Raw genomic sequence first — 21,029 nt, 5'->3', positions numbered from 1 at the left:
TTTGCTGACCACTAGACTAGTGTATCCTTAAACTTTGCTAAATTAAAGTATATCCTTAAACTTTGCTATATTATTTTAAATTTCAGGTGTTATCTCTGTTCTTTCAGAATATTTACATAGATAGTCATGTAATATGGAACAAAGAGAGTTACTTATTGCTTCCTAGTCCGTGTACCATTTCTTTCTTAAGCTTTTCTTTTTATATAGGTAAGGCTTCCACTGCAGTGTCAAATTGAATTAGTGAGAGGAAACCTCCTTGCCCTGTTCCTAATCTTACCAGAACAGCATCTAGTTTCTCACAATTAAGTACGATATGAGCTTCAGGTGTTTTGTAGATGTTCTTTCTGAAGAAGAAACAGCACTCTTCTATTCTTGGTTTGTTATTAAAAATGGATGTTGGGTGGATTCAAAACTTTTTTCATGTCCTTTCCCTTCCTATTAAATCTAATAGTAGGCCCTGGCCAGTTGGCTCAGTGGTAGAGTGTCGGCCTGGCGTGCAGGAGTCCTGGGTTCGATTCCTGGCCAGGGCACACCGGAGAAGCACCTATCTGCTTCTCCATCCCTCTTCCTCTCCTTCCTCTCTGTCTCTCTCTTCCCCTCCCGCAGCCAAGGCTCCACTGGAGCAAAGTTGGCCCAGGCACTGAGGATGACTCTGTGGCCTCTGCCTCAGGCGCTAGAATGGCTCTGGTTGCAACAGAGCGACGCCCCAGATGGGCAGAGCATCGCCCCCTGGTGGGCGTGCCGGGTGGATCCTGGTCGGGCACATGCGGGAGTCAGTCTGACTGCCTCCCCATTTCCAACTTCAGAAAAATACAAAAAAAAAAATCTGATAGTAATATGTATTTTCTGTCTTTCCTCTTTCCTAGTTATCTAAATTAATTGTTTCAAAGGACCAGTTTTTGGTTAAAAATAAGGAGTGTGGTTTTTTATTTTAAAACTTTAAATATTTCACTCTACTCTGATTGCTTGCATGGTTTTGGGAAAGAAATATTATTTAAATTAAATATTTAAAAAATATAACTAAGGTGTATTTTCCCTCTGTCTTTTTTAAGTCTCTCATTCTTTTTTTCCTAGTTTGAATGTTATATACTTGGTGTGCATTGTCTTTAATGTTTAGAGGTCTCTGGGCTACTTGGATCTATAGTTTGCCATCCATGATTACTGTTTGGAAGACCGCAGCAACTCGTATGTCAGTTACTTCTGTTCCTTTCTGTCTTTCTTTTCCTTCAAGTGTTCCCACTATGTGTATTTCAATCTTCCATCATTGCTCTATAGTTCAAGGATATTGTTTTCTCTCTTGTTCTATTTTGTCCTTTCATTAGCCTCTGGTGAAAAAGACTTTTTCCAGTACAGACCTTGTTAAGGACAGAAAATTTAAGGAGTAGTTTTAAATGCCATTTTAATTTTTATCTTAGTAGTAGAGAGAGTGGTTTGCCTGTGATCTCAATGCTCTGATGGATCTAAGAAGAGTTATTTCAGGGTTTGTTTGTTTTTTGTTTTTTTCTATGGATTTGGGAATGACGATTTCCAAGAACCAGACTAGAAACCCGAATTCTCTGCTCAGTTGTCAATGATTGACAGATGACAGCTTTCCAGTTTCATCCCTCCTCATTCCGCTTTGACCCACATTTACACAGTGTGATGAGGGCCTTGGTGCTCCTTCCTTTAAAGGTGTCAGGAGATTCAGTCCTCTAAGATCCTGCTCGTGTGTGTGACCCAGAGCTCTAACCCACCCCCTGACTTCAATTATACAAAAAGTCCAGGCATCTCTTCTTGCTCTCAAGCCATTTCCTGCCTGCTGGAGCGGCCTGCCGTGCTCTCCCCACCCTTACCGACGTAACAAACCCTTCCTACCGTCCTGGCCGTGTGCGGTCAGCAGCTCAGGGATTGGACATAGGTTCAGGGCTTGAGATAACAATGCTGCCTTACTCCACGTGGGAGCTGGGAATTAGAGAACTTGGGAGTGCAGCTTCCAGGGTTGCTGGTCGAGAAACACTTTCTTCTGCAATTTAAAAATGGAGATTTTATGGTGTTTTGGAGAAAAGCACTTTTGAGTCCATCATGTGTGTTGTATTCATGGGCAGATTTGCCTTCAAACCGTTGTGGATTTCAATGAACACAATTGCAATTGGCAACTCTCAACCTGTTCCTTCATTCCTGCCGTAAAGAGCGCTTCTGGCGTATTGTTACTGTGTGTGCCGCATCTGCCGGTGATTGGCTGCAAGCAGCCCTGAGGCACGGAGTATTCTATACGGATTTTGCAGTCTAATTTTTGGTGCCTTTTTCCTAGTGCCTGAACTCTGTTTTAATTAACTTTCTAGCGTCAAATCAGTGATAGAAGGGAAGAACAATCAATGATAAATGTTACACAAATTAAAAACAATATGTCCTGGCAAGAGTATTTTCATATTCTGCCCACTGCATTGACTACTAAAGGCCTGGAGGATTTTAGGGACAAGAATCCAGCAGGACCTTAAAAGTTGGATTTCAACAGCTTTTCTAGACTCTCATGTGCAGTAGTGGGAACGGGAGAAAAGGCAGTTAGTTCTTCATTCTGCTTTTGTTGATTAAATATTATATTGATTTGATTCCCCCCTCATGGAGGGCTGTATATGATGGGTAATAACAAAGGAGATGAAAGAGGTTTTCTCACAAGGTATTGAAGGTCTTAATATTTGTTTCATATGTATAGTATTCTATTATTTCCCAACATTCTGTGGGCTCTGCAATGAGAGAACAATAAGATATAATGTGGTCACAGTAAAAATGTATAAACAATTTCCATGTCCATGATGCTGTTAATTTTGGGGTAGTAAGTGTGGGTGGGGAGTGAGTTTATGACGATCAGTTGTAGAATAAATATTTGGAGATGACAGAATCATATGTGACTTTTATATAGATGGAGGCTGGGTGTCCAGTGCTGTCAGTCTCACTCATCCTACTGTACACCTATTGGGACGTTTTAGGACTCAGTGGCCATTGAAGATGTATTTGTGACCTTCAGTCCAGAGGAGTGGGCCTTACTGGATCCTGCACAGAAGAAACTCTACAGAGATGTGATGCGGGAAACCTTCAGGAACCTGGCCTCAGTAGGTAAGGATCACACATTACCTTCACTCTGTCAATTAGAGAACAAGTCTTTCTTGCTTATCAGCGTTTTCCTTATCACAATCCAAGATTTGGATTGTGGTAGAGTAGGACATTCGTAAATAAACCAGGTATTGGTACAGCTAAAAATGAAACTAGAATCTAATAATTTTCTCTAATTTCTAATATTTTGGGGTCTTTTTTTTTCGGTCTACATTGAAGGGAAAAAATGGGAAGATCATGACATTGAATATCAGTACAGAAACAATGGGAGAAAACGAAGGTGAGTCTCACTCAACAAAAAGCAACAGCTCATGTGGGGATCCTGTTACATTATAAAACTTAAAAAGGAAACAAACTACCTTTGCTTCAAATTTAGGTATTATTAAAAACTTTATTTTACCCCAAATACTTGATTATATGTAATATTAGATCGTCATTGTCAAAATAGTATCTTCAAAACACTATCAATAAATTTTACATATGACTGTTACTGTTTTGATAATGGAAGGGTAAAGTCCTCTTGCAGAACTTGCTTTTTTTTTTTTTGCAAGGGAGAGAGAGGCAGACAGACAGGAAGGGAGAGAGATGAGAGGCATCAATTCTTTTTTTTTTTTTTTTTTTTTCATTTTTTCTGAAGCTGGAAGCAGGGAGAGACAGTCAGACAGACTCCCGCATGCGCCCGACTGGGATCCACCTGGCACGCCCACCAGGGGCGACGCTCTGCCCACCAGGGGGCGATGCTCTGCCCATCCTGGGCGTCGCCATGTTGCGACCAGAGCCACTCTAGCGCCTGGGGCAGAGGCCACAGAGCCATCCCCAGCGCCCGGGCCATGTTTGCTCCAATGGAGCCTTGGCTGCGGGAGGGGAAGAGAGAGACAGAGAGGGAAAGCGCGGCGGAGGGGTGGAGAAGCAAATGGGCGCTTCTCCTGTGTGCCCTGGCCGGGAATCGAACCCGGGTCCTCCGCACGCTAGGCCGACGCTCTACCGCTGAGCCAACCGGCCAGGGCCGAGAGGCATCAATTCTTTATTGCAGCATTTTAGTTGTTCACTGACTGCTTTTTCATATGTTCCTTGACCAAGGGGCTCCCAGAGAGATTGACCCCTTGCTCAAGCCAGCAACCTTGGACTCAAGCCAGTGACCTTGGGCTCCAAGCCAGCTACCATGGGGTCATGCCTGTGATCCCGCGCTCAAGCTGATGAGCCCGTGCTCAAGCCTGCGACCTTGGGGTTCGAACCTGAGTGGGTCCTCAGCATCCGAGGCAAATGTTCTATCCCCTGTGCCACCACCTGGTCAGACGCAGAACAGTCCTTATATTTAACTTTAGATAATCCAGACAAGGCAGAAAATGTATACTCTTTTTCAACTTTTTTTTTTAGATTTTATTCATTTTAGAGAGAGGAGATAGAGAGAGAGAGAAAAAGGAGGAGGAGCAGAAAGCATCAACTCCCGAATGTGCCTTGACTAGGCAAGCCCGGGGTTTTGAACCGGTGACCTCAGCGTTCCAGGTTGATGCTTTACCCATTGCGCCACCACAGATTAGGCCTAAATGTACACTTTTGATATAAATTATGAAACGGCAGTTTAAATACCCTTCTAATTAATATAAAATTGTTAATAAGATAATTAATACTGTACTTCTTATTCTTTACAGAAGTCATATGGTAGAGAGACTCTGTGAAAGTAAAGAGGCTCGTCAACATGGAGAAAACCTCAGTCTTATTTCAAATATGAATCTAAAGAAGAAAACCACTGGAGTGAAACCACATGAGTGTAGTGTGTGTGGGAAAGTCTTCATGCATCGTTCATCTCTTAATGTGCACATCAAATGTCACTCTGGACACAAAGCCTATGAGTATCATAAATACAGAAAGAAGCCTTATAAATTTAGGGACTGTGATAGAGCCTTCATTTATCTCCAGTTTTTGGATAAGCATGACAGAAATCACGGCTTAGAGAATTCCTATAAATGTAAGGAATGTGGGAAATCCTTTAGATATCGCCAGTCTGTTCACAGACATGAACGGACTCACACTGGAGAGAAGCCCTATCAATGTAAACACTGTGGAAAAGCCTTTAGCTATAAATGTACTTTTCAAACACATGAGAGGACTCACACAGGAGAGAAACGGTATGAATGTAAGCAATGTGGGAAAACCCTCAGTAGTCCCAGTTCTCTGCAAAAACATGAAAGAACTCATACTGGAGAAAAACCTTATGAATGTAAGGAGTGTGAGAAAGCCTTTGGTGATCTGTCATGCCTCCGAGTACACATGACCACTCACACTGGAGAAGGACCTTATAAATGTAAGGAATGTGAGAAAGCATTTATTTTTCCCAGTTCATTCCGGGCACATGAAAGGATCCACACAGGAGAGAAACCCTATGAATGTAAGCAGTGTGGGAAAGCCCTCAGTTGTTCCAGTTCCTATCGAAGTCATGAGAGAACTCACACTGGGGAGAAACCTTATGCATGTAAGGAATGTGGGAAAGCCTTCTCCCATAAGCAAACCTTAAAAGTTCACATGAGACTGCACACTGGAGAGAAACCCTATGAGTGTAAACAGTGTGGGAAAACCTTTAGATACAAAGGTACTTTTCAAACACATGAGAGGACTCACACAGGAGAGAAACGGTATGAATGTAAGCAATGTGGGAAAGCCCTCAGTAGTTCCACATCTCTTCGAAAACATGAAAAAACTCATACTGGAGAAGGACCTTATAAATGTAAGGAATGTGAGAAAGCATTTATTTCTCCCAGTTCATTTCGGGTACATGAAAGGATCCACACTGGAGAGAAACCCTACATATGTAAACAGTGTGGGAAAGCCTACATTTATTACTCTTCCTTTCAGTTACATGAAAGAACTCATACTGAGAGAAACCCTCTGAATGCAAGGAATGTGGGAGAGCTTTCTCCCAAAACCAGACTTTAAAAGTACACATGAAACTGCACACTGGAGAGAAAAGAAACCCTATGGATATGAAAAATCTAGTAAAGTTTACTGGTGTTCTAGTTCCTTACAAAAATATGAAAGACGTTATATCAAAGGCACTATGAACGTAAGTAGTGTGGTAAAGCCTACAGAGATTACAATTCCTTAGAAACACACAAAGTTACTCATCTATGAGAGAAGCCCTATGAATGTAGAAGTTGTAAAAGCCTAAGATGTAATCAAAGCTTTTGAAGGAATGAGAGAAATTACAGATGAGAGGGACTCGATGAAGTAAGCACCATGATAGAGCTTTTATTTCTCCTTTCAGTTTTGAAATACACAAAAGAGCTCACTGGAGAGAAAAACTGTGAAGGCACACGTTGTGCTGAAGCCTTTGTCACACATGTGTTTGAAGATACTAGAGTGCACAACAGAGAGACACCATATAGATGTAAGAAATGTGGAGAGACTCCAGTCCTTCCAGTTCCCTCCATGGGCATGGAGGGACTTACTGTGTAAAATTTCTTGAAAGTAAGCTGTGTGAGAAAAACATCAGTTTGGTCCACATCTTTACACAAGTGGACTCCCACTAAAAAGAAATCTAAATGGAAGTAACATGAGAAAGCTTGATAGAAATTAATCCATCTATAATGTTTCAGAAAACTTGCAGTGTGAGAGAATTGTTAATAAAGTTGCAAATACACTGTTTATCAAGCCTCTTTTTTAATTTAATCATTGCAATGTGGACTTCTACTAATGGCTTTCAGAAATGAATATGGTGGTGAGGTCATTCCGTGAGTCATCTTCCAAATAGTACCTAAGGTCAATAGGGAGTGCTTTTTTCTTAAAACAGTTAGTATTTTCTCTTTTTATTTTGAAGGCTGTTGGATCCATGGGTAAGTTGAAGTGCATTTCTAAAATGCAATTAGGTTTAATTTAATTTTTTATTTATTAAAATTTTTTTTTAATGTTTTGTTTTGTGTTAAGAGACCGTTGAAACATGACAGTGTGGTATTTGTCGGGATTTTCCTGCCGGCCTTGTGACAGTTCAGGATATCTCTAGCTCATTATTTTACCATTTGTATTGACAAAGCTTCTTTTTTAGGTGACAGGTATAAGAGCCTTTTTCCATATATATGAACAGTTGTAATTGTTTTTGTATGGCAAGTGTATGAAAAAATATTTTTATGTGAATTACATTTTTATATTTGTGCCTTTCTTTTTTCTTTTTTGACTGTTATTTGCTGAGTAGATGTTGATTTAAGTAGAGGGACCTGTGATAGAGCAACGGAATCTAGAGCTGGAGACCGTTCCCCTGAGGGCAGTGTTAGGAACTAGATTCTCCTGAGGTCACGCCCTCTGTGGTCCACGTTGGAATCCATAACTCGCCTCCCTTGCAGGCGTTTGGAAGGAAGGGGACAGGGAAGAAGGCATCAGTCAGATTTTGAAGCCACCACACAGGGAGAGAGAGATATACAAGATTTGAGGACACTGTTTCCAGCCCATTTTCGTGATTCTATGCACTTCCAGCCAAGACTATCCTCAAAACCACCACCAGCGTTTGGTTTCCGTTTTGGAGAGGTGTAGATTTCCACAGATGTCTTCTGAAGATGCACGTCCAAGACACAGCAGGGTGGGTTCTTTTGTCAGCCCTCTGTGTTTACCAGGAAACCAAACCCGACTTTTGTGCTTGGAGTGCTGTTTAGTATCGCAGGCCCAGAAAGATGACTTTATTTTTGGAGGAAATGATGTTAAACTTGTATCAAATTCAGCTGCTTTGATTCAGCAAGCCACAACAGTTAAAAACAAGGATATCAGAACATTTTGGGATAGCATCTATGTTTCTGAAAAAGGAACTCAGCAGGCTGATGAGTGAGATCTAGGTTGTCCAGCTACAGAAACAGCAAGATGCCAGGTGATTCCTCAGACTTTCTTGTGATACTTTAAAGATACAACAAAAGCCATGTATTGAAAAAAACTAGTGCACCTTATTGGGCACATCACGAACGGAGCTTGCAGGACTGGGAGTGGCTGTGGCGGAAGCAGTGAGTGCTGAGTGAATGTGAAGACCTAGGCCATTACTGCACACAACTGTAGCTTTTGTGATACTGTACACTAAGGTGGACACTAAGTTTATTTAAAATTTTTATCTTCAATAAATTTGCTTCCTTTAATTTTTAACTTTTTTAAACTTTAATTTTTTAATTTTTTACTTATAACATTTAACTTAAAACACACATTGTACAGCTATACAAAAATATTTTCTTTCTTTATATCCTAACTTTTCAGCTTTTTTTTATTTTGTTAAACACTAAGCACATGAGGGCTGCACAGGGCCAGGATTGTCAGTATCACTGTCTTGCACCTCCACCTATCTCACTGGGAGGTCTTCAGGGGCAGTGATGACATATGGAGCTGTCACCTCCCATGATAACCATGTCCTCTAAAACACCCCTTGAAGGCCTTTCCTGAGGCTTTTCTTGAAAAAAGGCGTCGGCCCTGTCCATTTGGCTCAGTGGTGGAGTGTCAGCCCGGTATGTGGAAGTCCTGGGTTTGATTCCTGGTCAGGGCACACAGGAGAAGTGACCATCTGCTTCTCCACCCTTTCTCCCCTCCTGCTTTTCTCTCTCCTCTTCCTTCTTCCTCAGCCATTGCTCAAATGATTCGAGCAAGTAGGATCCGGGCACTGAGGATGGCTCTATGGCCTTGCCTCAGGTGCTAAGATGGCTTGGTTGCCAAGTGATGGAGCAGTGGCCCCATATGGGCAGAGCATCACACCATAGGGGGCTCGCCAGGTGGATCCTGGTCGGGATGTATGCAGGAGTCTGTCTCTCTGCCTCCCTGCTTCTCACTTCACTTCAAAAAAGAAAAAAGGTGTCATTTTCAGAAATACTTCCTTGGTAGGTTGCTTGGTTTGTTTTTCTTTTCGTTCTTTTTCTTTTGATAGAGTCAGAGAGAGGGACAGATAGGACAGACAGACAGGAAGGGAGAGAGATGAGAAGCATCAATTCTTCATTGCAGTACCTTAGTTATTTGTTGATTGCTTTCTCATATGTGCCTTGACCTGGGGGTTCCAGCAGAATGAGTGACCCCTTGCTCAAGCCAGCGACCTTGGGCTTCAAGCCAGTGACCATGGGGTCATGTTTATGATCCCACGGTCAAGCCAGTGACCCTGAGCTCAAGCTGGTGAGCCCACACTCAAGCTTGTGACCTTGGGGTTTTGAACCTGGGTCCTCCATGTTCCAGTCCGAAGCTGTATACACTGAGCCACCACCTGGTCAGGTTCATTATTTTTAAATAGATTTGTTTGTAAACATGATACATCATGACCATTTCTCAGGTAATAAGTGCTGGAGAGTCTGTGGAGAAAAAGGAATCCTCATTCACTTTGGTGGGATTGTAAATTATTAGTACACCATTATGGAAGAAAGTATGGTGGTGTCTCAAAAAATTAAGAATAGCACTACCATATGACCCAGCAATCCCTCTGTGGGTATATAACCCCCAAACTTGAAAACATGAGTACATAAAGACACATGCATCCCCATGTTCATCACAGCATTGTTCACAGTGGCCAAGAAATGGAAACAGCCAAAATACCCTTCAAAAGAGGATTGGATAAAGCTTTGGTACATATATACTATGTAATACTACTTAGCCATAAGAAATGATGACATAGTATCATTTACGGCAACATGGATGGACCTTGATAACATTATATTGAGTGAAATAAGTAAATCAGGAAAAGCTAAGAACCCTATGATTCCACACATGTGGGACACAAGATTGAGACTCATGAACATAGATAAAAGTGCAGTGGTTACCAGGGAGAGGGGAAAGAAGGCGAGGGAGGCGGTTGGGGGAAGGGGAGGGGCTTAAAGAGAAAATAAATACAGGGTGACTTTGAGTGATGGGTATACAGCATAATCGACTGTCCAAATGATGTGATGTTTTCTCTAAATCTGTGTAGTCTGATTGACTAATGTCACCCTATTAAATTTAATCATCTAAATAAAATACAAATTTAAAAAATACACTGAAAAAAAATCAGTGTTGGAGTCCATGTTTTTAGACTTTAAGGAGCTTGTCGAGGTCTGCAAAAGCTTCTGCTAAACCCTTTATTGTGCTTTTTTCTGGAGAGTTCTTTGCCTTCTGCAGTTTTCTTTCCTCTTGCCTGTTTCTAGTTATGTGTTTCTGTTCTAATTACAACAACCCCTCATTAGTCACTTCTTCAGGAACCACTTGTAGGAGCTCCTCTGTCACCTGCATCCACACACAGGATAAAGTTGTTCGCCATCTTGACCGTTGTCTTGTTGAGTTTCACTCTCTTAATCCTTGGCAAATCCTTTGAAGTCATAGACTCTTGAGTGTCTTCTTCCAGATGCCATTCACACACTCTTTGGTTACATCACCCCAAACCTGAACAAGGCCTTTGATGTGGTTGTGGGTGTTGTAATCCTCCCAGAAGTGCATCAGTGTTTCCTCAGTTGCAGCAGTGCCCTGGACAAGGTCCTTTCTCAGGTGTTAGGCCTTAAAAACTGCTATAATTGTCTGACCTGTGGTGGTGCAGTGGATAAACCATCGACCTGGAACACTGGTCGCTGATTCAAAACCCTGGGCTTGCCGGGTCAAGACATATGTGGGAATTGATGTTTTCTGCTCCTCCCCCTGCCCTTCTCTCTCTATGTGGAGGGAGAAATAGCACCGGTACTGGGATGAAGACCACCAATGAAAAAGAGATGGTCTGGAGAGGAGATCGGGCTTGGGGCACTGGGTGAAAGGGTAAAGGGATTAAGCAGTGGAAATGGATAGTTACAGAATAGTGACAGGGTTGTAGATTACAGCACAGGGAATATAATCAGTAATATTGTGAGAACTAGGTATGGAGCCAGGTGGGTACTTGAAGCATTAGGGGACCAATTCTGTAAAGTACATGATTTTCTAACCACTTTGCTATACACCTGAAACTAATACAGAATAATACTGACTAGAAACTGCCATTGAAAAATAGAAAAGAATTTTTAAAAGATGTCTGGGAGCATTATTATCAATAAGCAAAATCTTGAAAGGCATGTTATTATTATTTTTTTTTCAGAGACAGAGTCAGAGAGAGGGATAGACAGGGACAGACAGACAGAAACAGAGAGATGAGAAGCATCAATCATTAGATTTTCGTTGCGCATTGTGACACCTTAATTGTTCATTGATTGCTTTCTCATATGTGCCTTGACCGTGGGCCTTCAGCAGACCGAGTAACCCCTTGCTGGAGCCAGCGACCTTGGGTCCAAGCTGGTGAGTTTTTTTTTTTGTTTTTTTTTCTGAAGCTGGAAACAGGAAGAGACAGTCAGACTCCCGCATGCGCCTGACTGGGATCCACCCGGCATGCCCACCAGGGCGACGCTCTGCCCACCAGGGGGCGATGCTCTGCCCCTCCGGGGCATCGCTCTGCCGCGACCAGAGCCACTCTAGCGCCTGGAGCAGAGGCCAAGGAGCCATCCCCAGCGCCCGGGCCATCTTTGCTCCAATGGAGCCTTGGCTGCAGGAGGGGAAGAGAAAGACAGAGAGGAAGGAGGGGGGGGAGGGTGGAGAAGCAAATGGGCGCTTCTCCTATGTGCCCTGGCCGGGACTCGAACCCGGGTCCCCCGCACGCCAGGCTGACGCTCTACCGCTGAGCCAACTGGCCAGGGCCAAGTTGGTGAGTTTTGCTCAAACCAGATGAGCCTGCACTCAAGCTGGCGACCTCGGGGTCTCGAACCTGGGTCCTTGGCATCCCAGTCTGACACTATCCACTGCGCCACTGCCTGGTCAGGCAAAGGCATGTTATTCTTTAGACAGCACTTCTCCATTTTGCTGCCAAAGTAACTGAGGAAGGTGCCTCAGAAGTAGAGCTGGGTCATCCGGGACTTGTCACTGGGTGACAACTGTGTGCTTACTGACGTGCTCGAAGGCCTTGGAGATCCCACTGCCAGCTCTCTTTATAGCCTGCAGCATTGCCCCAGCTACACTGTCATCCTGTCCTTCAAAGCCTTAAAACCTGGCAAGGATTTTCTTCCTGTGGATGAAAGTCTTTTCAGGCATCTGTTTCTAGAATAGGGAGGTCTCATCTGTATCAAATATTCAGTCTGGCAGGTAATTTCCCTCTGTGATCAGCTTATCTAGAGTTTACAAAACCTCTTCAGCTGCCTTTACATCAGCATGCATAGACTCGCCACTCACTTTCATGTTGAATAATGATTCTTAAACCACTTATATCACCCAGAACTAACAGTAAATTAAACGTAGTCTAGTCCAGGCTTTTTCTTTTGACATTGCGACACACAGTGTTCCAGCCACAATTGTCCTGGTGCTGAGAGGGACAATGCTTTTGTGTCTTCAGGTCATTAGAAGTTCCATGTCTTCTCAAGTTTTTGTTACTTCTTGCCTTCAGATCCTTTAACAGCTTGTCACTTTGCTTTGTTCTTCAAGATTGTAGCACTGGTGGAATGGGACATCCTGACCAGTGAGCAGTAATCATCATCAATTTCCATGTTTTCAGTAACTGGCCAACTATAGGCCTGTGTGGGCCAATGAGAGGCTTCTGATTGGTTAGGAAGAGGAAATAGAACAGTGAGCACAGCATGTGCACACTCAAACTGGAGGAACTGGCTGAGCCTACTGGGCAGACAGTGCAGGAATAAACTTGCAGCAATAGCTAATAAACTCTTTGCCAAGAGCCAAACTTCCTGGCCAGCTCCTAGGTAGCCTCAGTATGGGGGTTGGACACCAAAAATATCAAGCCTTGATTAGAGGCTGGGAACTTTTCAGCCCCAGCTCCCAGCCTCTGGGAGAAGATAAGACTTAGCAACTGGGTTCATCACCAATGGCCAGTGATTTGGTACACTACCCATGTAATGAGACTTCCATCTAAACCCTTAAAGACAGAATGCAGAGTTTCTGGTTTGGTGAACACATCCAGGTGCTGGGAGGGTGGTATGTCCTGAGTGGATGTGGAAGCCCTGCATACCCCCTCTAAACATTCCCCAGGCCATCACCTTATGTTGCTCTTTGCTTCTCTACCTTTTATCTGATCCTGAGTTATCACCTTCATTGTAAACCAATAATAGTACAGTAGTCCCCCTCTTCTCTGGGGGATACATTCCCAAGCCCCAAGTGGATGCATGAAACTGTAAGTAGTACTAAGTTCTATACAATTTTATCCTAAGTCAAAAGTTTATACCTTTTAAAGGAAGCATGTTATGGCTTTATTTTTAGCATTAGTTTTTTGGCATATCTAAATTGCCAGCATCTCTACTGTCATTATTTGGGTCCATCACTAAGTAAAATGAGCCCCTTGCACATGAGCACTGACACCTCCACAGTCTGTCGGATAACTGAGATGGCTGCTGAGTGACTAGTGGGTATGGAGCATAGACAGCGTGGACATGGAGAACGAAGTGGGGTTCATGTCCTGGGCTGGAGGGACCAATGTAAGGTTGGTATTCTACTCAGAATAGCACCCAATTTAAAACTTATGAGTTGTTTATTTCTTGAATTTTCCAATTAGCATCTTTTGATGACCACAGGTAATTGAAACCATAGAAAGTGAAACCGGAGATAAGGGAGGACTACTGTTACATGCTTTGCTAACTTCTCATAATTGTTTCAATGAGTTACCAAACCTCAGGAATGTCAAGGAATCTGAATTTGTAGACAGTTTAGTAGAAAGTTGGCAATACACATACCCCATTTGTTCCATCTGAAGTAGGGGCAGTATGTAGGACTGAGCTCCTAACCTATAAAAGCTGATCTGAACTCTGGTTGGTTACTGTTCAAATTGAAATGAGTTGTAGGACACCTATTTGATGATGAATAATTGAGAAAGTGCTGGAACAGTTCCATATACTTGCTGTCAAGAGGGGGGAAGAAAACTACCATCCTCACAATTCACCTTTTAGAGCAGAAAAGTCTAGAAGAGACAAGTTGGCTATATCCCTTTCCTCAGGTTAGGCTCGGGAAGTTTCTACTAATTGTACTCTTGTGAAACAATTGTTTTGAGAGGACATGCCTTGTTAAGAAGAGAATATTCCCAGCACATTTGTAAGTGGCTAAAGTTTTGGTCTCTCGAATTCTGAAAACAGCAGTTTATTTACCCTGTGCCCTAAATTCTCTGAATGAAGAGTTGTTGCTTTTGTTTCTTGGCTCTTTTTTTTTGAGGACTAGAAGCTGGCTTCCAAGCTACTTATGTAACAGACCAGACACCAGAATGTCTCACTCCTTTTTTGATGTTTGCTGACAGCTTTAGCCCTTTAATCCCTCCTGCATCCCCTCTGTACACGCTGATAGGAAAGACTCGGTGCTCTTCCTTTGGTTCTGGCAAGTGATTTAGTTCAAGTATAGTTAAACCTAGTTTAAAATATACTTGAGGGAGTCAGAAGATAACATAAAAAGAAGTATATATAACCTAGATGTTTTACCCAAATATGAATACTGGACTTGTAGTAACTGTCAGGTGATGAAAGAAAACAGAGAAGAGACAATGGAGAGTAATGTGAAAATGTCTAAGTTTATAAAATGAGTTTGGAGGTTAGAGGGTGTCTAAAGAAATAGATAATGTGTTTAATACTGGAAGAAATGTCTGGACTCAACAGCAAAAACTTTGAGGATAGACAATCTGAGAACTCCTATGAATTTTTTTAAAAAAAATTATTTTAGAGAGACAGGAAGGGGGGGAGGGACACCAATCTGTTCCTGTATGTGCCCTGACCAGGTATCAAACTGGCAACCTCTGTGCTTTGGGATGATGCTCTAACCAACAGAGCTTCCCAACCAGGGCATTGATGACTGAGGGCAGTTGTTTACAGTGACTCAAAAAGAGAGGAAACACCTTGATAAATAAAGACAAAACAGTTTGCATTGTTTTGTAATAGCTGGCAAACAACCAAGGGGGTTAAATAATTATGTAAAAGCCAAAGAATGTGATAGATTTATGAATAAAACCACAGAACACCTGGTTCCTCTGAAACCTCAGCCTTTCAGAGTTCTTAACAGGTCTTATCAGAACCAGGTTCTGTGGTAGGACAAAGATGCAGCCCACTAGCCCAGCACTGGAAAGCAAGGTGGAGATCATCCCATGGCCACCATGACCTTGCCATTGACGACATGGTAAACAGGCAGAAAGGTGACGCCAGCTCAGCAGGACACCAGCATGCTAAGGTCAGGAACTTGGCTTCATTGAAGGTGTCAGGCCAGGAAAATCAAGAAACCCCCAGGGCCAAGGAACCCAGGTGTCCCAGGAAACAGTAGGAGGCAGTGACTGTGCCTTGGTTGCACACAATGAGGAGGTTTCTGGGCTCCAAATGTGTGTGCGTGTTTGTGTGTGTGTGTGTGTGTGTGTGTGTGTACACGTCAATGAAAAGGGGTTCCCAGGCTGATTTCACAGTAATCACTCGCATCGGGAAGCAGAAGGGAATGACACAGAAGCCCCTGATACCGGTCTCATTGTTCATCTAGGATTTATAGCTTCAAATGTCAAAATCACCGTAATGGTTTTGAACAAAACAGTGCAAACCACAATGAACACAGCCCCAAATATAATTTGTCAGAGGATGCAGATGGCTGTGTTGGGACGGCCAATATAGAGTAAGGAGCAGAGGAGGAACAGGAGGAAGGAGAATAGCAGGATGTAGCTGAGAGCCCAGTTATTGGCCTTGACTATGGGGGTGTCTAGTTTCTTTGCAAACAGCCACAAAACCAGAGCTGTGATGACCAATAACAGCAGAGCCACACAGGCCAGGGCTTTCCGCAAAGAATCCTCAAAGGCCATGAACGGCATGACCTTGGGAGGCAGTGATCTCTCTCATTGTTTGAATATGCTTGAGCTAAACACTGGACATGGTGCTCTGCACCTGGGGAAAAAGCAGATAGAATGTCAGTTTCACAAGTTCTTTATTTCTGGCCCATTTAAAAAGTGGTCACCTGTGCTGTCACTGTGCATACAAACTGCATCTGATGTAATACTCAGACACACCCAATGAAGTTTCTATATTCATATCGGGAAGAACACTTTCAGGTACAGGTTAGACCAAATAGTTACATTGTATCTTCAGCATATAGTGGGTCTAGGTTGGTGCATCCTGTGGTTCAGTGACTGATTCTTCCCTGCTATCCCAAGTGGCCTCCTCATACTAAGTAATGCACTTCTACGGTTTCTAAGATTTTCCTGGGGCAGTCAAACTTAAAGATTCCCTTATTCACATGTTGAGGAAGAAACTTTATCTAGCCCTTCTGCAAATTCCTTTTGTCACTACCCCAATTTCTACTGGTTTCTTTTTTGTGTATAACTTGATACGTTATACACAATTTGTGGTATCAAGTTATGATACTGTCCCCATTCTACCTTTTCTTTTTTTGGCTAACTATTCTTATATACAGTATTTTCCATATAAACATTGAAAAGGCTTTGATCAGCCTGACCAGGTGGTGGCACAGTGGATAGAGTGTTGACCTGAGATGCTGAGGACCCAGGTTAGAAACCTCAAGGTCACTGGCTTGAGCCCAAAGGTTGCTGGCCTGAGGGTGGGACCATAGACAGGACCCCATGGTCACTGGCTTGAAGCCCAAGGTCACTGGCTTGAGTCCAAGGTTTGAGTCCACTGGTTTGAACAAGGGATCACTGGTTTCACTGGAGTCCCCAGGTAAAGGCACATATGAAAAGTAGTCAGTGAACAACTAAAGTGCTACAACTACAAGTTGATGCTTCTCATCTCTCTCCCTTCCTGTCTCATACTAAAAAAAAAAAAAAAAAAAAAAAAAAAAAAAAAAAGTCTTTGATCAAGTTAAAATAATTTGGATTCTGAATGAATTTGTAGTGCTGTTCTATATTTTTGGAGAAATTGATATTTTAATCATGAAAGCATAGGGTGAATATTTTTTAAGTTTCCATTAATTCACACCTGAAAGAATGGTTTAGCTTTTTTTGTAGAGTGGCAGGCCACGTGGTCTCTGTTGTACCTTCTCACGTCTGCTGTGAAAGCAGAAAGGCAGTGACAAGCAATATGCAGATTAATGGGCATGTGTTTCAATGGCACTTTTTTTTTTCCTGAAGTTGGAAATGGGGAGGCAGTCAGACAGACTCCCGCATGCGCCCAACCAGCATGCCCACCAGGGGGCGATGCTCTGCCCATCTGGGGTGTCGCTCTGCCGCAATTAGAGTCATTCTAGTGCCTGAGGCAGAGGCCACAGAGCTATCCTCAGCGCCTGGGCAAACTTTGCTCCAATGGAGCCTTGGCTGCGGGAGGGGAAGAGAGAGATAGAGAGGAAGGAGAAGGGAGGGGTGGAGAAGCAGATGGGCGCTTCTCCTGTGTGCCCTGGCCGGGAATCGAACCGGGACTCCCGCACGCCAGGCCGACGCTCTGCCATTGAGCCAACCGGCCAGGGCCCTCAATGGCATTTTTTTTAGTAAATAAGGTGCCTACTCCTCCATTAAAGGTCTTATTTTTCATGGATAATACTCATGCAATAGTACAAACTTCTAAAACTATCACAATACTTCCTTCACATTTCTTTTCCCTACATACCCATTCCATCTTCACAGAGTCAGCAGCCTCTTCTGATCTCCGTCCCTGTTTCTGCAGAGACGTGCTTGGCACACACGTACGCGTTGTTTTGTGGGTCACTAGTCCCTCATCCTTCCATTTTTCTTTCTGATTTATACCCTTATTTAGCATTGCACATCCTTCAATAAGTTCATGAGAAAGGGAAGTAACATTTTGGGGGGTAGCAGCAAGGGAAGTTTTACTGATCCAGAAGGCCGAGCTTGAGAAGATGGAAGAGCTGAGTTTCAAGCCCACTCTCTTTTCCATAGTTTATTCACACCTGAAAATACCTATTTGCTCTGCCAAGTGATTGAAACCATTGATTCCTTCTGTTACGATGATTGGAACCTCCTAGAATGTGGGACATTGAACCATATAAAAATGTAGTAACTACTTTTTTTTAAGTGTTTATTTTATTGATTTGAGAGAGAGAGAGAGAGAGAGAGAGAGAGGAACATTGAGCTGTTTCCATATGTGCCCTGACCAGCAATCAAACTGGCAACCTCTGTGCTTCGGGATGATGCTCTAACCAGCTGACCTATTTGGCGAGGGCTGACTACTTTTTAATTCCAAAGTGTTTTTTGCTTTTTCAAAAAATGTTTTAAAATGTTTATCAAATTAACTAGATGGATAAATAAATCTAGTATTAACTACAATTGAATTAAGCAGTTTTAATTTAATGAAAGGGATAATATAATTCCCAGTGTTTACTGTATTGTAGCTTGTATAGATAACATGTATTTTTAAAGGAAAGAAAAATAGAATTGACACTATTTTTTTTCTTGTATTTTTAGTTGACCTAGGGGCAATTATGTTTGAAATATACTGAAGTTACAGTTTCTGGGGTTTTTCTCCTTATTTTCTTTATAATGCTCTAAATGTCTATTTATGTATTATTGGTTGGTTGATTTTAGGGAGAGAGGAAGGAGGGGAGAGAGAGAGTAACATCAATTCGTTGTTTCACTTATTTATACATTCATTGGTTGACTCCTGTATGTGCTTTGACCAGGATCAAACCTGAAACCTTGTCATATCAGGGTGAAGCTCCAACTAACTGAATGACCTGGCCAGGGCCTGAAATGTCCAACCTTTTAAAAAGGCAGTTGGAAAATGTTACATGTTTAAAAAAACATGTTCTTTTCTTTTTTTTAACTGACAATTTGTTTTGACCCAAATCCAGAGACAAGTGTAAGCAAGTTACAAGGCTTAACATAACAATGTTATCTCTGAATTACTTAATTTTTATAATGAGATTTACCATAGATAATTTCAGGAGTCTAAAATATTAGAACTTTAGCCTAATCAAAAAACCCTAGGCAGTAGTTGGCAAACTCATTAGTCAGCAGAGCCAAATAGCAACAGTACAACGATTAAATTTCTTTTGAGAGCCAAATTTTTTAAACTTAAACTATATAAGTAGGTACATTCCTTATCGAGGTAGTGGCTGCACGTGGTATTTTGTGGAAGAGCCACACCCAAGGGGCCAAAGAGCTGCATGTGGCTCATGAGCGAGCCGCAGTTTGCCAATCAGGGCCCTAAGGTGTTGTGAAAAAGATTCATGCTGTGTTTATCTGCAGTTATTAGAAAGTTAAGGGGTATTTGCTCCCAGTAGCATTGTTGTAGTTTCTTTTTCCATTGATATTACTAACAGTTGCTATTTAATCTTCTATCCACTGCTAATTTAAGACAACTATGCAGATTAGGTGGTTGTTTCATACTACTTTATTTAGAGGGTTCCATTTTCACTCCTCAATAGATTTTATGTATTTCTCATATGCTTCTTCATATGAGACAAGAGACAGAAGAATATTTGGCCTGACCTGTGGTGGCACCATGGGAAAGCATCAACCCGGAATGCTGAGATCCCCGGTTCAAAACCCTGGGCTTGCCCAGTCAAGGTTCATGTGGGAAGCAACTACTACAATTTCACACTTCCTGATTCTCCCCTTTCTCTCTTTCTTCCTCTCTCTCTGTCCCCTATCCTCTTTCTAAAAATCAAGAAAAAAATTAGAAAGAAGAATATTTGTTCTTATTACTCACACCTGGAGTGACAGTATTGGCCACTGTCATGCTTGTGTGTCAGGTTTGGGCTAAATGTTTCCGCATCTGTTCACTCATTTATCCTTAAAACAACTCTGTGAGATTCCCCTGCTACAATTTTTATTCCTATTTATTTATTTATTTATTTAGAGAGGAAGGGAGAGATATGAGAAGCATCAACTCATAGTTGCAGCACTTCAGTGTTATTGATTGCTTTCTCATATGTGCCTTGACACGGGGCTCTAGCTGAGCCAGTGACCTGTTGCTCAAGCCAGTGACTTTGGGCCTAAGCCAGTGGCTTTGGACTTGAAGCCAGTGACCTTTGGGCTCAAGCTAGTGACCATGGGAATATGGTCCTGCCTCCTGGTCCATGAGGGAGACCTCCTTCTCTAAGGGAGATGCCAGTTGTAAGTTGTGTCCCTCCAGTTTCAACTGGCTGTATCAATATTTTTCTACAATGTCATCCACCCCTGCTCGGTCTGCTTGTCTTAAGTAAAGCAGTGCCAGGATCTCAGCTCCAGGGATGGGATTTCCAGGCCCCTTCATCACCATGCTCCATCCCCCTGGCCCAGTGATTGTCTCAGGGGTGGTCATGAGGCTTAGGCTGCCCAACCATAATTGGTCCTGGCACTTTCCCTGCAGTTTTATTGAGATATAATTGACATGTAATCTTGTGTAAGAGTAAGATATATAATGTGATAATTTGATAGATGTATATACTGTGAATTAACTACCCCAGTAGGGTTAGTTAACACATTCATCACCTTACCTAATTACCATTTGGGGGCACATGTGTGGTGAAAACATTTGAGATCTACTTGCTTAGTAACTTTCAAGAACACAATGGGACCTGACCAGATGGTGGCGCAGTGGATAGAGCATTGATCAGGGATGCTGAGGACCCAGGTTTGAAACTCTGAGGTCACTGGCTTGAGTGTGGGATCATAGACATGACCCCATGGTTTTTGGCTTGAGTGCAAAGGTCTCTGGTTTGAAGCCCAAGGTCACTGGCTTGACCAATGGGTCACTGGCTCAGCTGGAGCCCCCTGGTCAAGGCACATATGAGAAAGCAATCAATGAACAACTAAAGTGCTGCAACAAGAATTTGATCCTTCTCATCTTTCTCCCTTCCTCTCTCTCTTAATTAAAAAAAAGAGACTATTTTTACCTGTTAAGTTTTCTTTGTCTTTTTGTCAAATATTAGTTGACTATATCTATGTCTGTTTTTATGCCAGTATCATACTGTTTTGATGACTATAGCTTTGTAGTATAGTTTGAAATCAGACAGTGTGATGCCTCCAGCTCTGTTTGTTTTTTCTCAGAATTGCCTGGGTATTTGTGACTTTAACCTGGAGAATACCCATGTGCCCATTTACTACATCAGTGATCATA

At 42.4% G+C, this 21,029-nt stretch overlaps 1 protein-coding gene across 1 annotated transcript in view; it reads left to right on the top strand.

Moving 5' to 3' along the window:
• LOC136333100 (zinc finger protein 709-like) overlaps positions 1-8,203 on the top strand; it is a 39,712-nt gene extending 31,509 nt beyond the window's left edge. The window contains 4 exon segments of the mRNA XM_066272059.1: positions 2,967-3,093; positions 3,310-3,370; positions 4,743-5,962; positions 5,965-8,203. Coding sequence (XP_066128156.1) covers positions 2,967-3,093; positions 3,310-3,370; positions 4,743-5,962; positions 5,965-6,149 — 1,593 coding nt within the window. The 3' untranslated portion in view covers positions 6,150-8,203.
• Positions 8,204-21,029: the final 12,826 nt, after the last annotated feature.

Source organism: Saccopteryx bilineata, chromosome 1 (assembly GCF_036850765.1).
Source record: "Saccopteryx bilineata isolate mSacBil1 chromosome 1, mSacBil1_pri_phased_curated, whole genome shotgun sequence".
NCBI classification, from domain to species: Eukaryota; Metazoa; Chordata; class Mammalia; order Chiroptera; family Emballonuridae; genus Saccopteryx; species Saccopteryx bilineata.
The sequence above is the reverse complement of the archived record's forward strand: the minus strand, read 5'-3'. Positions and strand labels throughout refer to the sequence as shown.